The sequence below is a fragment of the Camelina sativa genome, chromosome 7 (assembly GCF_030686135.1).
Source record: "Camelina sativa cultivar CO46 ecotype springtype chromosome 7, ASM3068613v1".
Classification (NCBI taxonomy): domain Eukaryota; kingdom Viridiplantae; phylum Streptophyta; class Magnoliopsida; order Brassicales; family Brassicaceae; genus Camelina; species Camelina sativa.
Window position 1 is genome coordinate 16,008,251 of NC_141886.1, and position 15,353 is coordinate 16,023,603.

The 15,353-nt window shown below is 36.1% G+C and overlaps 1 protein-coding gene and 1 pseudogene across 1 annotated transcript; one reads left to right on the forward strand and one right to left on the reverse strand.

Annotated features, from left to right (window-relative positions):
• Positions 1 to 2,727: 2,727 nt before the first annotated feature.
• Positions 2,728 to 3,751, reverse strand: LOC147941288 (uncharacterized; annotated as a pseudogene).
• Positions 3,752 to 9,807: 6,056 nt separating this feature from the next.
• On the forward strand, positions 9,808 to 11,280 carry LOC104701094 (transcription factor MYB61-like). Its single transcript, XM_010416728.3, has 3 exons — positions 9,808 to 10,145; positions 10,238 to 10,367; positions 10,438 to 11,280. Exons 1-3 carry the CDS (start codon positions 10,013 to 10,015, stop codon positions 11,117 to 11,119), a joined length of 945 nt encoding a protein of 314 aa, XP_010415030.2. The 5' UTR covers positions 9,808 to 10,012; the 3' UTR covers positions 11,120 to 11,280.
• Positions 11,281 to 15,353: the final 4,073 nt, after the last annotated feature.

Below are 15,353 nucleotides of genomic sequence, written 5' to 3' on the forward strand. Positions count from 1 at the left end.
TGGTTCTCGCAGATGTATATGTAAGGTAATCTTCAATCTTTTCTTCATCAAGCTGTCTAATATCAAATTGGAGAATATCAACTCATAACTAAACATTATTTCAGGGAACAAAGATTCATGCTTCTGTCAAAAAGGATTGTATGAATCGTTTCGAAAAGTATATGGTGCCAGGTGAATGGAAAAACATTCAACACTTTGGTTTGGTTTATGCAGCAGGTCAGTTTAGACCAACAAGCCACCGTTACAAAATGAATCTCCTGGCTCAAACCATTGCTGCCCAATAAAACTTCTTCAGAATCAGTTCTTCATCCTCTCTCAAAAGCTATGGCGAAATTGGAAAAAAAGAAAGTCGTTTCAAACCAAAAAAAATGTAGATCGACATAAAACTTAAAAAGAATTTCGAACCCACTTACCGAAACCATTGAATTCAATTACGGAATAGCCAATTCCAGTTCATGTTTTCTTAAGTAGATTAATTAGAAGAAGATGTTGCCCAAAAAAGCATCCAACAAATCTATTATGCTTAATCAAAAATACCTCTGCAATAGGTATACTTTCCTCGAGATCTTACCAGATATAGTGAGATTATGTAAGAATATAAACAAAAATTTAATGAAAGAACTGATTATTGACTAAAGAAAGAAGAATTCCGATCGACAGATGCGACGAACAACAACAACAACAACAACGAATGTGTTGTTTGCAATTTTCCTTTTTCGAGCAAAAGGATTGAATTATTATTTTTCTTTTCACCAATTAACATTTGTATGCTTAGTACGTCTAAAGAAGCTCAGCTTTAGTTAGTGCATACGAGCCCATCTTCTTTCATTTGGGAAAGCTGTTTATAATAATTTATCACATTAAAATTTATTAATTCATAGTAGTTTAAAAAAAAACATATGACAACGTTGACGTAATAATGCAAAAGCTTTAAAAGAAAATAATATTTATTTACAATGCTATTAAAATCTGAAACATCAAACTTTTCAATTTGGCAGCTAAACATTTATTTTTAAAAAAGGAAAGGAATATAATCAATATATAATAGCAAATGGATTTCAGCTTAGGGTACCTTAAAAAAACAAAAACAAATATCCAATTTTCCGAGTTGTATCACCGTTTAAAACCCGTCAAAACATCGTGTACACACAACTTCATTACTATTTACCTTAATTAAGCCAATGTTTATTACTCGTAACAAAAAATTCAAAAAAATGCAATTCTTCCAATTCACACTACTGATGTATAGTTATAATATTACAAAGCTAAATACTACTATACAATTCGATGTATATTTTTAAAAAATTTGGTACTTACAACTACGTAGATTTATAAATATTATTTTGTAATGTATATACATATATATACATATATATATTGTTAAAATATATATATATATATATATATATCCCGCGGTATACCGCAGGTTAAAACCTAGTTAAATAATTAAGAAATATAACACTATTTAATGTTTAACCAATAATGAAAACATGACATGTCGTTCGCCTACCTTTCAAATGATTTTAACAATATGTCATCACTGTTCAGCAGAATATATGTATGTACAATATGGTAATCTTTAACTTGCAACCAAAATTCTTTTGGCTTACCACTGGTCTCCCATGTCAAGAAAAAATTTCTGGAATTTAAGGAGATGGGTGGCTCAAAATAAAAAAATTTGTCTTATTTTCACAAATTATACTGCAATTCCTCACATCAAGATTATAACAAATATGCGTGTTTGATTTATAATCCCTCCCATGCGGGGAATTGCAGTATAACAAAAAAAAACTTTATAATTTAATTACTAACCATACTAACCACATAAACTTTATATTGTGTATATTTTATATAATAATTACAAATTTAACCCTTGCTACCACCGTCTACCAACACCACCACCATCCTATCCTCTCACCATCTCCGGCAATCATTACTATCGGCCACCTCCCGCCACCGCCGGCGACCAACAATTCCAGCAACCACCGGTGACCATCACCTCCGGCTAACTCCGGCGACCACCAACTCCAGCAGCCACCACCTCTGGCCAACTCCACCACTTCCGACGAGCTCTGATGACCACCACCTCCGGCCACCGATGATTACCACCTCCGGCAACTCCGGCTTCCAGCCACCTCTTCTGGTCGTCGGCCGCCGGCCACCTCCTCCGGTCATCGGCTGCCGGCCACCTCCTCCGGTCATCGGCCACCGGCCATCACCATCACCAACCACCATCATCAAACACTAAAATGGTAATTATTTCTATCCTCATTCCTACTTTTCTAATTTTTTCAAATAACATGCTATATTCTTAATTAAATCATTGAATTTGGTTATTGGGCAAATTGACCCTAAAAAAAACAGAGCACCACTAAAAGCTTTGTTGCTACATTAAAAAAAAAAAAAAAAAAAACAGATACATCATTGAACATCCAAAGATATAATTACACATATTAAATCAATATAATATCAATTAAGCTAAATATTATTATATGATCACAAAAAATAGCACACTGATCATAATACGTTGCTAGATAAACAAGAGTAATTCATTAAAGGCTTCACTTATTAGCTACATTGTACCATTTATCATGTATCTAACTACCAAAAAAAATAGAGAACCGAAGATGTAAAAAAACAGAGCACCACCGAAAGCTTTGTAGCTATGTTGAAAAACAATACAAATATGGCATTAAGCATCCAAATAATCACATCCAAAGCATTTAATCACTTATCAGAAAATGCTTCATGTACTGATTTATTCAAAAGCTCCCCAAACACAGCCGGAATTAGTCGTTGCATCAAAACATGACAATCATGACCTTTCATTCCTATTAATTATCCTCCATTAAAATTAACACAGTTAGATAAACTTGATGCATATCCATCAGAGAATTTAATATCCTTTTCGAGTCATTCGAAAAATGCAGTTTTCGCGTTTCTTTGTAGTCTGAAAATTGGAGTTGGCGCCTTTCCTTCGATTGTTAAATGTAGCTGTTTTCGATTACAATACTCTTTTCAATCAAGTCGTGATTTAACTTCCCTGCACATTCATTATAGTATTAATGGTATTATCTAAAAGGTTCTTTTCGATGTGCATCAAATCTAGATTGTGGCGTAGTTTAAGATCTTTCCAATAAGGTAACTCCCATAAAATACTCTGCTTATGCCATTTGTGATTTTCACCATATCCTTATAATTTCCCATGGTTCCCTACACACAAAATTGTTTTGGGATAACATTCAACATCTTTAAAGAGATCTTCACTTGTATTCAGTTCAAGCGGAGTATCATTTACAATCCTTCCTTTCTTGAAATTTACTTTTGTTCCGTCGAAAGCTATGGTCTATTGGTAGAAAACAGCGATGACAATCAAACCAATTTGTTTTCCTACCATTCTTTAGCTGAAATGCATTTGTCTGATCCAAACAATAAGGACATGCCAACCGACCATGAGTTGTCCACGTAGAAACCATAGCATAAGCAGGAAAGTCACTTATTTTCCACATAAGTACGGCTGGTAAGAGAAAGTTCAGCTCCGTATAAATATCATATGCATTCACGCTGTTATACCACAAATCTTTTAGCTCCTCTATTAGCGATTGAAGAAAATATCGAGACTTCTCTTAGGATGATTTGGACAAGGAACCAAAACTGTTAAAAACATCAGTTCTTGTTTCATACATACCTCTGGTGGCAGAGCATAAGGAGTCACTATCATATGCCATAATGAATAGTTATATCCACACATGCCAAATGGACTAAAACCGTCTTTGCATAACCCAAGGTACACATTTCTTGGCTCGGATGCAAAGTCAGGGAATACTTCTTGAAAATGTTTTCAGGCTTCTCCATCAGATAGATGACATATTTTTCCACTACTCAGTGTATGTTCAGCATGTCATCTCATATTTTTTGCAGTCACCTCGGATTGATACAATCTCTTCAATTTGTCGGAAATTGGCAAATAGAACATCTGACGATATGAGATATTTTTTTGCCCAGGCTTTTGAGTAGGACGAAATCTATCTTTCTTACAGAATAGCCAATTCTCTTTGTCTGCATCATCTTTCCAGAATAACATGCAATTTTTTTGACAAACATCAACTTTTGATAAGGCAAACCCAAAGACCGCATAAGCTTCTTTAATTCGTAGTAAGATTTCATTGTGTTATTATCTCCAGGCAAATATTTTTTCATCATCTCACAAATCGCATCCATACAATTATGTGGTAGATAATAATCGGTCTTCAACTTCATGAGTCTAGCTGCTAAAGAGAGTTGCGAAAGACCTTCTTTACATCCATTATAAATTGGATTAGGCTCTTCTTCCATATTGTGATCAAATCCAGATTCTGTATAACAAAATGCATCAAAAATCACTGCCACGTAAGAATTCACGGGCTCTATGTGAGACTCAGATTACCAAAGCATTTTCAACAGAATGATTTTTAACAAAATCGTAATTTTCTCCATGAGACATCCAAACCCAATAATTAAGCATAAAGCCCCTATTATATAAATGCCCCGAGACGCTAGCTTCTGGTAATAAATGGCTGCTATTCTTACATTTGTAACATGGACAAAAGAGTTGACTCTTTGCAAATCTCATAAAATTTTCTAACCCTTGACAATATTCATCTGACGGCAAATTTGTTTTGTGGTCTATTTTTTTATACATCCAACTTCTTGTAACATATCTATTGTTATATGACCACATTATATATTTTACCTGAAATATCCAAAAGCACCTGAAATTCTAGGATCATTCGTCCTACCTAGACTATACTAGTATAAGTTTTATTTGGAAGGAGACAAATTTACCCAATCCGGCCTCCGATCCATGAAGATATACAATATAATAGCATTCACTAATACTAATTTGAACCGATCCGATCCGATCCATAATATCAATTAAGGGGTGGTTTACCCTATATACGTACCACACGACTAGCCCTAGGCGTTTGGATTTTCGGTTTGGATCGGATCGTATTTTTCGGATTGGGATATATAGAATCCATTTAGAATCCGACTGTTTTTCGGATCGGATCGGTTCAGATTTGTTCGGATTTAGATCAGTTTTCAATTTTTTTAAAGAATCTGAACTTAAACCGAATCCCTATATATATATCATTTGGAGAGTAAAACCAAAAATTTGAGACAGCTTAGTTGGCTAGAATGTGTACTTTTATTTTCAAGGTAAGAGGTTCATTCTTTGTTCCGGTGATTTAAAGTTAAATTTTTATAATGGATCCATTAATGGTTAATGGGCTTCTAACAAAGCCCAAAAATAATTTCAATTCGTAAACCCAAATATATAGAACTTTATTATGTATTCAGTTTAGCGGATAACCGATCGGATTTTGGTTCGGATCGGTTTGTTCGGTTTCAGATTAAATGCTTAGGGCTACACACGACTATACTTGAATTGTAAAGGCTAGAATTTAAATTTAGCCTACAGATCCTAAAACTGATAGGATATATAACACAAAACAAATTGGGATTCGGTTGGAAATGGAAAAGCCAAATAATTATCACCTTACAAAGTATAAGATACTAAGGGAGAGGTATTGGTTTAGGATTTAGAAAGAATTTTAATGACTTTATGTTCTTGCTGATTGTTAGAATCATAGAAAATTGAAAATTAAAAATGAAAGATTCTAAGAGATTGTTTAGGAAGTTTTTTAAAATCTTGATGATTTGTTTTTTCTAATCTTGTAAAATCTTTCTATTTGATGAAAGAGTTTTTATGACTTTTGTTATGAAGGAAATGATATAAAATCCTAAACCAATAACATAAAATTTGAATTCATTAACAATCCAAGATTCTTTTGTTTTACTTGAATAACATAAAACTTTTAATGACTTTATAAAACTCTTAATCCAATAACACTAGATTTATCAAGATTTTAGATAACTTTTTACAAATCCACAACCAATAACACCAAATTTTTAAAAAGTTTTTAAAAGTTTTGATTGAATAACAACATATTTTACCTAACTTTTAAAGTCATTAAAATTTTTTCTAAATCCTAAACCAATACCTCCCCCTAATATATGGATAACTCCTCACATTACCATTTATGTTTAGGTTAGAAATCAAGAACAAAATTAAGAATGTCCAAAATTATGATTTTATTTACAGCAATTGCCACTGAATTATTCACAAAGATGTTTAATTGAAATTGAAGAGGATAAAATCGGAATTAAAAAACTTAATTAAAACTTAACATGCGATTAGAAGAGGATCCACGTGTTTTCAAAGAATCCGACCCATGAGGACAAGTATTTGAGACTTCATATTGGGTCTTCGGTCCTACTAACACACACATGCAGTTTTCTTATTTATATTTTTTTGAGTAATTGAGTTTGGTTTTGTAAACCGGTTTTAATACTTTATTTGCTTTAGTACTAATACAGTATTTCCATACGGTATTTTGTATACATTTGATACAATATCCACTAGAGATATAAAAAAACGTGTTCATGAATCATGCAATTGTGTTATAAAATAAATAAAACGTTTATCTACAGTATATCCATTTTTTTACTATTTGAAATTTTTTAACTAAAGACTAGATTAATACACTAGATCAATTCAAAAGAGAAAAGACGTAAAAAATTATGGGTTATAATGGAGCGGGTTAAATTATTAAAGATGTGGTAATTTCAAAATTTTAAATAAATTAAAACTAGAATATTTATAAGATCATAATATATAAAAATATTATTTTCTCTTTGAAATTGTTATATTTACTTTTAATTAAAAATTTCAACAATAGTTAATTTAAAAATATTTAAACTAAATCTGGTTGCTTACATTAGCGGGACTCATTTGTGTTTCATATATGCTACTCTCAGATCAACAGATCCCTCATTTGGGCGAATGAGTCCACAACTAATGATATTTAGAGGGACTCAACTAATGATATTTAACGAATGAGTCCCACCAACAACCAACCAACAATGTTAAAATTAACGATATTTAGCGAAATGAGTCCCGCCAACAACCAACCAACAATGTTAAAATTGTGGACGAGCAACACCGCTTTGTTAGTTCTGTTATAAATGCAACAACCAACTAACGATATTTACAATTTAATTACAACTATGTTAATAAACAAGAAAATTAACAAATTGGAAATGGATTATTAAAATTGTAAAAATACATAATAAATCTGAATTTATCATATAAAGAAAAATATTATCCTGCAGTGTACCGCGGGTTCAAACCTAGTAAGTTTTTTTTAAAAATAAATATTTTATATTTACTAATGGGCCTTCTCAATTTAAATTGGGCAAGGCCTTGGAACATACAATATTAGACAGGTACAAAATGGAAATAACATGAGATCAACCCATTAACAGAAACAAGATCTTCTCCTGCTGAATTAAACGTGACCTGCAGCAGTGATCGGAACAGTAATCCCGGCGAATCTGAGACCCACTCCTTTGCGGCAGAGACACTGAAGTGAACCCTTATCAGAAGCATTCAAAATCCGACTCCGGTTCAACATTCAACGCCTCACCTGACCCGAAACAGATCTCCCGGCCTGATCTAACCGCCGACAGCAGGCTCTTCGGTGACGGCCCCATGCCTAGCAACCGAACACACTCAGAGCTAACCCCCATCTCCATATATGGTGATCTATGTTATCTCCAAGCAAGGAAGTAAAAACGTGGAGATCTCTAAAATATTGGTTGCTCAAACTAAAAAATAAAGATCGGAACCCGCAACCGCCTACTAAGATCCAAGGGATCTAGAACTGACCTCCAAAACGAGCAGCGAAACCCTCCATACCCCACTGACTTCCGCTGCGAACCATAGCGGTCAATTGAATGTTGAGCTGCGAGAAAACACCTTCGGGAAAACCCTAGCGTCTTCTACCAAGGGTAAACCACTCAGAGTTTCCTCACCATCCAAAAGAATCCACACCGCCACAGCCGCATCAAATGGGGGAATCCCACACCACCGCCACCGGAGAAAGAACCCTGCTTACCCCTGCCTTCTAGTTGTATGCCAAGATCTACACTTAAGCACAGCCCAGAAACATACTCACCTAACGAAACCAAACACGAAGAAGCAAGCAACCGATCGACTGGAGAAGGGGAGATCTGCGAAACCGATGACCAAACCACCTGAAACCGATCTCTGAGACACCTCCCAGGAGGAGATCTCAGACCCCGACACTCATCAAAGCCAACAACCCACCGGAGTAAACGATGCTTGACGAGACGCTCACCCAGATCCGCCGAAGAGAACACCCAGATCGGAGCTGTCCTCACATTCACGAGTCTCGAGGAAACTCCGGCGACCACCATAAGCTTCTCGTCATTGCCACGTGCCAGATCTACTCTGGAAACCACCTACCTTGAGCCCAGAAACGGACGGAGGACAGCCGCAAACTCAGGAAAAGAGAAACGCCGGTGATAGAAAACTAAAAAACAAGGAGGAGCCTTCTCCAGCGTTGGAAAGGCAAGCCGGAGAGGCAAACGGCAACGAAAATGTCTAGGGCTTCTAGAAAGAAGGGAGAGAAGAGAGAGAAGATATACAGTATCTATTGATATTTTTATTCAAAAGAGAAAACAAAAGAGGAAAAAAAATATAGCAAAAAAGTATAGCAAAACTTTACATTTTTATTCATATAAGTTATGACATTGTAATTCAGCATTATAATCCTCTTAAAAGGGAAAAAAAGTATAGCAAAACTTTTGTCTCTATTAAAGAAAACACATTCTACAAAATCTGACCGTGTTCATATAATGAAAGGCTGGCGGTGGATGATTGTCATGATAATGATTATTGGGAAGAAATTATATTGGTATAAGCAAAAGATACTCGCCAAAAGCTTGTATGTTTGAAAGTCGTCTTTCTATCTAAATCAATCATTTGATATAAAAAATAACAATACGAAGCAACTTATCGACAGCTTTGCTGCAAGATATCATACAATAGAAATTGAGTAGCCCATTTATTTATTATTGAGTTTGATTATGGGACATTTCATGTCTGTATTCTTCTAAAACCAAAAAAAAAAAAAATTGTCTAGCTACTTCATTCTTCTTGTTGGTTCTTGCATGAACAAGTCACTGTACAAGAGATTCCCTCTCTTAAAGGCTCAATTATTTTAAATGAATAAAGAAGAAAACATCTAATAACCAAGAGAAATAAAATACCAACTAATGACTGGTAATTCAACCAGCCATCCAAAGGAATAAGTTCAAATTCTATTTCCCACTCTAATTAACATAGCCGATCAAAAATATTATAGAGATTTTTTTTCTGAATGAATGTTTTAAAAAAAAAAATTATTTGTCGATAATTCGTATATTCATCATAAATCTCGTCGAAACCTAATAAGGGCACCGTTAATTCAAACATTCACATTATCATAAATTTTGTGGAAACTAGTAAGCCTCAAACGCTAATAGCCATATATGTCGATAAATTGTCAAAAATCAACTCTAAATCAATTTCTTAAAGAACATCAAGTAATCCCAAACCAAATCTAAAAGATAAAAATTAACAGTTATACAAATTTATCAGATTAAAGAAAATGAACAGTTCGAGTACAATTAAATTGGGTAGCATATAGTGACATGACCGGTTGTTAAAACGAGAAGTCCAAATACTAGTTACTTGCTAATCGCACCTATAGTTAAACCTACTTGAAAAAAAGTATTAAGATTAGTTTGTATAACAAAAAAAAAAAAAAAAAAAAAAAAAAATGAGTCTCATGACTTAACAATGAGTAGTCTATAGTCCCAGCTAAGCACATTATATTGTCCCTTTTCTCTGAAAGTTACATACAGAAAAAGAAAACATAAAATTCAACAAAAGTCTTCTTTGAAAGTGACTTTGTTTCCTTTTTTCATTTCCGTCGGTTCTAGCCTTTCTATTTATGTATTAGTCTCTTCACATCTCTTACTTAATCTTCTCAAAACCTTTTTCTCAATCCATTAATCCAAAAACCAAAAGTAGTCTCCATTGTTCCTTTCCAAATCATTGCAAATGAGGAGACATTCTTGCTGTTACAAACAAAAGCTGAGAAAAGGTCTTTGGTCTCCTGAAGAAGACGAGAAGCTTCTTAGTTACATCACCAAACATGGCCATGGTTGCTGGAGTTCTGTCCCTAAATTAGCCGGTAAAAACTCTCTCCTCTCCGAAAAAAGCTTATTAAAATTGTGTTTTTCTTCCTCTAATCATTTATAGAACCGGATTTGTCTAAATCTATAGGTCTCGAGAGATGTGGAAAGAGCTGTAGACTCAGATGGATAAATTACTTAAGACCTGATTTAAAAAGAGGAGCTTTCTCTTCAGAGGAACAGGATCTTATCGTCGAGCTTCACGCTGTTCTTGGAAACAGGTAACAATCACAATTTATGCTCTGTTTCTAAAACAGAGTATTTTTTCTGAAATCCCCTGTTTTGTATCAGATGGTCACAAATTGCTGCGAGGCTTCCGGGGAGAACAGATAATGAGATCAAGAACTTATGGAATTCGTGTATTAAGAAGAAGCTGAGGCAAAAAGGTATCGACCCTATTACACATAAACCTCTCTCCGAGGTTTATAAAGACACAAACATAAGCGACAACCACAATTCCACAAGTTTCTCCTCAGAAAGTAATCAAGACTTCTTTGTCAAGGAACCGTCTGATTATTCAGACTACTTAGCGTTTGAGAAGTTAAACTCCAACTCTGTTTCAATCGTCAATTCGCTCTCGCCCGTGAGCCCTACGCAGTTCAACACCGATGGTTCTGTCTCAACTACAGGTTTTGAGACACACATATGCGTCAAACCTTCGATTGTCCTTCTTCCTCCTCTAGACAACACTTCAAGCACTATCTCTGGGGAAGATCATGTACAAGTGACAGAGCCTACTTGGGAATCAAACTGTGGAACCGCAAGCCACCTCGACAATCCCGGTCTGGAAGAAATTAAATGGTGTGACGAGTATCTGAATAAATCGTTACTCTCTAATCCGGTTTACGTGAAATCAGAGACAGATTTCAACGCCAACATTGCGTTTCCTTGGTGCCGAAACCAAAACCAAGCTTGTGACGTGTTCCCCAACGATCTTCAGAGAATGGCCTTCTCGTTTGGTGAGACCCTTTAGACTTAGACATATAATGGATCAAATGTTCTATCTGGTCACAATTTTAAAAAAGAGCTCTATCTTTCTTTTGAATATGTGTCTAATACATTGTAAATTTTAGTTAGATATTATTTTTATTTCAGGATCCTCATCAACAAATCAAAAGTTATGTGTTTTCTTAATCTGTTACAAGAAATGCTCTGGTCCCTGGTATGAGGAGATGTAGAACCTCTTAGTAATTCAAAACAAAAATAAAAAACGCAAATGCATGCATCATTGTAAGAAGAAACCTATTTCCTTAAACACATTGTGGTCCAAAGTCACTTCTTTCAACATTATTCAGAATTCAGAGACCTATAATCAATATAAAGACAAAAACAAAAAAAATTAGAGAACGACTATTTGAAATCACTAAACAACAGAACTTTTTTTTTATTTTGAAAATTAATTAAATTATAGAACATATATAACTAATGTAAGTTACCCTTCCATTTAAACAACTACTAAAATCTAGCTGGGGATCAAACTCTTAAAACTTCTATGATCCGGACTGACTGATTCTTGGATGCAATCAATTGCGAAAAGCTAAATAACTGCACAAGCTGATTTAAAGAGTTTCTCCAATGGCTACGAGAACGTCTCGGTGAGAACTTTGCTCACAAAAACTACCATGAAACTGACTTACAAATAGAAAAGTATCTGTTACAAAGAGAGGAGAATGAGGAAGGAGTACTTGATACAAAACTCAACAAGAAGATCAGACCTTAACTATAGCTATGTTTATTCCAAAAGGATACAAAGACTTCTGCATTTTGCACTTCTAAGCCAACTTCGTCTTCTCTTATTAATCTCTTCAAACAAACTTGCCTTGCCACTAAAGTTTTTCCGACTCATTCCATCATATGATATTTTCGTGAACATGCACATGCTTCTTATTTTTATTAGGGGTTCCATTTTTCATATTCATTTCTTGCAAATTCATTACGAGGGGTATTCAACTTGATGTTTTAAGGATTTGGTAGAATTTTAATATTTTAAAATTTTGAAAGATTTAGTAAATTTTTAGGAGATTTGATTGTGTTTTAGAGTTTTTCTATTTAAAAAAAAAAAAAGAAAATGAAATGTGATTCTATGAGATTTGACTATTAAACTTTGGGTGATTTTATAATATTTTACAACACAATACCAAAAGAAAATCAGATCAATAGTTGGAGCAATGTCCTCAGTTCATGTAAAACTTAAACCCAGAAACTGATTAATAGTTGGATCAATGGTGAGTTTTTTTTTTTTTTTTGTGTCCAAATAATAATTTGATCGAACTCTCCATGAACTCAAATCCAGAAACTGATCCAAACCAATAGAATTCATTATCCCTTTATTCTGCTTCTGGTGATGCTGCGGCAAACCCAAAAAACTTGACGGCTCAGGCTGAGACTGGTGGAGAAGGTAGCTGATGATTGGCAGGAGTTTTTGGCTTGAAGATCTTCAGTTTTTTTTTTTCTCTGAAATCTTTCAAAATTCCACCCTTATAGGTATGATTTTGATTGTCATACTTTTCAACTAAAAAACAAAAGAAAGTCTCTTAAAATCATTTAAAGTAGCAAGTTTTAAAAAAGTTGTGCTAAATTGAATAACAAGAGATTTCAAATAGGTTTTAAAAATTACTGATTAAATAACAAGAGATTTTGTATTATTGTGTTTTGGGGGTGGGTGTCGATCGACATCACTTATTTCTGGTTCGGCCAGATTGATTTAATCGTCGATTTGGTTCGGTTTGGTTTTAGGAAACCATTGAACCGGGTTACTTAAGTGGGATTTTGACGACATAAGGGTTTTGGGGAGTATTTTGGGTCGCCGATTGTTGTTTTTGAGAGAGAAAGAGGAGAAAACAGTTTGTAAAGGTTCTTGTGAGGGTTTGTGAGATTTCAAGGTGTTTTTGGTGAGATCTTGCTGTGGGAGTGAAGATCCAGGGCTAGGAACGTGTTAGAAGGTTGCTGGGAGTGTAGGATTCGTTGCTGTTGGTCTGAATCTTCCTGCAAACAGGTGAGTGCATGACCATGGCTAATCTAGCATTTGATTCCTTGTTCTTGCTGGTTTGTTGTTGTTTTGTGTATTTTTCTTGCTAGGATTGGTTGCTACAGGTTCCTATAGACGTATATAGCTTGGGTTTTGAGTATTGGGCGATTTGGAGGAGGTTGGGAGCGAGATTCGACTCTCGGCTTGGATCGCGGTTGTAGAGGGAGTGTCGATCGACACCAAGTGGTGTTGGTCGACACCAGCAAATCAGGCATCGATCGACACTGTGGGGTAGTGTTGGTCGACACCAAGGCCAGTGTCGGTCGACACTTGGCTGGTGTTGGTCGACACCTCCCTTCCAGCGAGATGATGTTTGATTTCCTGGTTTGTATGTCTTGTTTGTTGATTGTTTGGAACATTGGTATCATTGTTGCTTGTGTGTATAGCCAAGTAGATGGGAGGATTGCTTCACTGAGTGTTTATCAAATACTCATGCATCTCAATTTGTGTTTGTGGTGTAGGTAAAGGCAAAGTGTGATCGTGGAATCAAGGCAATGAAGAGGAGGATGTTCTAGGGACTCGATTGGTTGTTGTCTGGCATTGATAGGTTTCTAGAGTTGGATCATTAGAAACATTGCTAGGTTGCTGGTTCTATGTTCCCTGTTGTTTGGTTATTGGTTATTGGTTATATTTGAAATATTGGTTCTTTTATTATTATTATATATTTATTGGATATTGGTAATTGTTATTCCGTTGTTGATTGTGATTGTGGTTAGGTGGCTAGTGGATATGAGACCACTAGTTGTAGTTTATTTACTATTATTATTATTATTATTAACTATTTATTTATAATAATAATAAAAAACGGGTCGGGTCGTTTCAGTTTGGTATCAGAGCCCTTACGGTTCTAGGTTTAGGTTCACTAGGTTTATGTTGTGATGTTTAGGATTGCACGTCTTGATTGATTATGTGAGTTAGTCAATTTTGTGTGGCATGGAGTCCTAGAACATCCTCTTCGAGCCTACAATGTGATTCCAAGGTGAGTTTATGTTTATGTGGTTTTGTGTTATGTCAAGATTGCTTGTTAGCCTATGTTCTTAGAAGTGCATTAGTTAAAGGTGTTTGAGTTGTGGGTCGTGGACGTGGGTGTTGTCGTGGTCGTGGTCAGACGGGTTTTCGAGGCCAGCGAGTGTGTGGTCCAGAGTTCCACGAGGAGGTACGCCGTAGGATCGCAAGCGTATCAGGAGTGACCAGAGCGGGTTTGCCGGTGAGCGTGCCGAGGGTGCTGGGAACCCAGGTGTGGGGTTGCAGCAGGTGGAGCCCAGGGTCAAGATGATCGCTTGGCGGATCTGTTGGCGTGTTGTGGGAGAGGTTACCGAGAGGGGTACCAGTGCAGGCTCCAGTGTACCGTATGTGGCGGGGTGCAGCCGAGGGCTGCGGATGTTGAGGACTATCCATCTTTTGTTAGGAGGATCGAGTAGCTGTAGACGACCGCTACGAAATTCTTCTCGAGAGGTATCGAGCCTAGAGGGGCAGATATGTGGTCATATGCAGTCAGATCGGATACTTCTCTGTTTAGTGGGTAATCCAGGTTGATATAAGAAGTTGAGTGGGCAGGTGTAACATTGCAATGTTATACTCGGACCATAGGAGGTACTTTTGGTCGGGAGATGTTTATAGTGGTTAAGGATTGTTTCTTCTGAGGGGATGGAGATTCTCCTGAATACCGATAGCTCGAGGGGCTGGGGGCTCCGAGAGTGGCAGAGGGGATGATGTTCCCCTGAGGGGATGAGTAGTTCCCCTGATACCGAGATCTTGAGGATTGTGGTCCAAGAGTGAGACGGTATAACTCAAAGACACTAGTCTGAGAGTGAGATCGGTATGGCTCGAAGGTTGCAACCTAAGGGTGGAGGAGTTGGGAGCAAGCAATGCCTAGGACGTGAGTATAAACATAACGATTGAATGTAGACCTCGAGGGATTGACAGTGGTTTAATCTCGGGTTTTGGATGTGATGACCAGTGGGTCAGGGTTTTATGACCGGAGTGGTCATGAATGTGTGGCTGTTGCCCCAGGATTGTGCGGCCGGTGGTGCTGGAGTTCCAGGAAAGGGAGCTGCAGCAGCTATGAACCGGGGAAGGCATGTTTGCCATGTACATAAGTTCACGAGAAGCCTTCATGGTAGGATAATCTAATCGTTGCGACGATGTTGGATTAAGTTCATTGGAGATGGAAAGGATT

What these genes read in the sequence shown, in the direction of transcription:
- LOC104701094 (XM_010416728.3), top strand. Translation starts at nt 10,013, where the DNA reads ATGAGGAGACATTCTTGCTGTTACAAACAAAAGCTGAGAAAAGGTCTT. An exon ending in TTCTGTCCCTAAATTAGCCG is followed by an intron (nt 10,146 to 10,237) that starts GTAAAAACTCTC and finishes CTAAATCTATAG; the next exon opens with GTCTCGAGAGATGTGGAAAG. An exon ending in CACGCTGTTCTTGGAAACAG is followed by an intron (nt 10,368 to 10,437) that starts GTAACAATCACA and finishes GTTTTGTATCAG; the next exon opens with ATGGTCACAAATTGCTGCGA.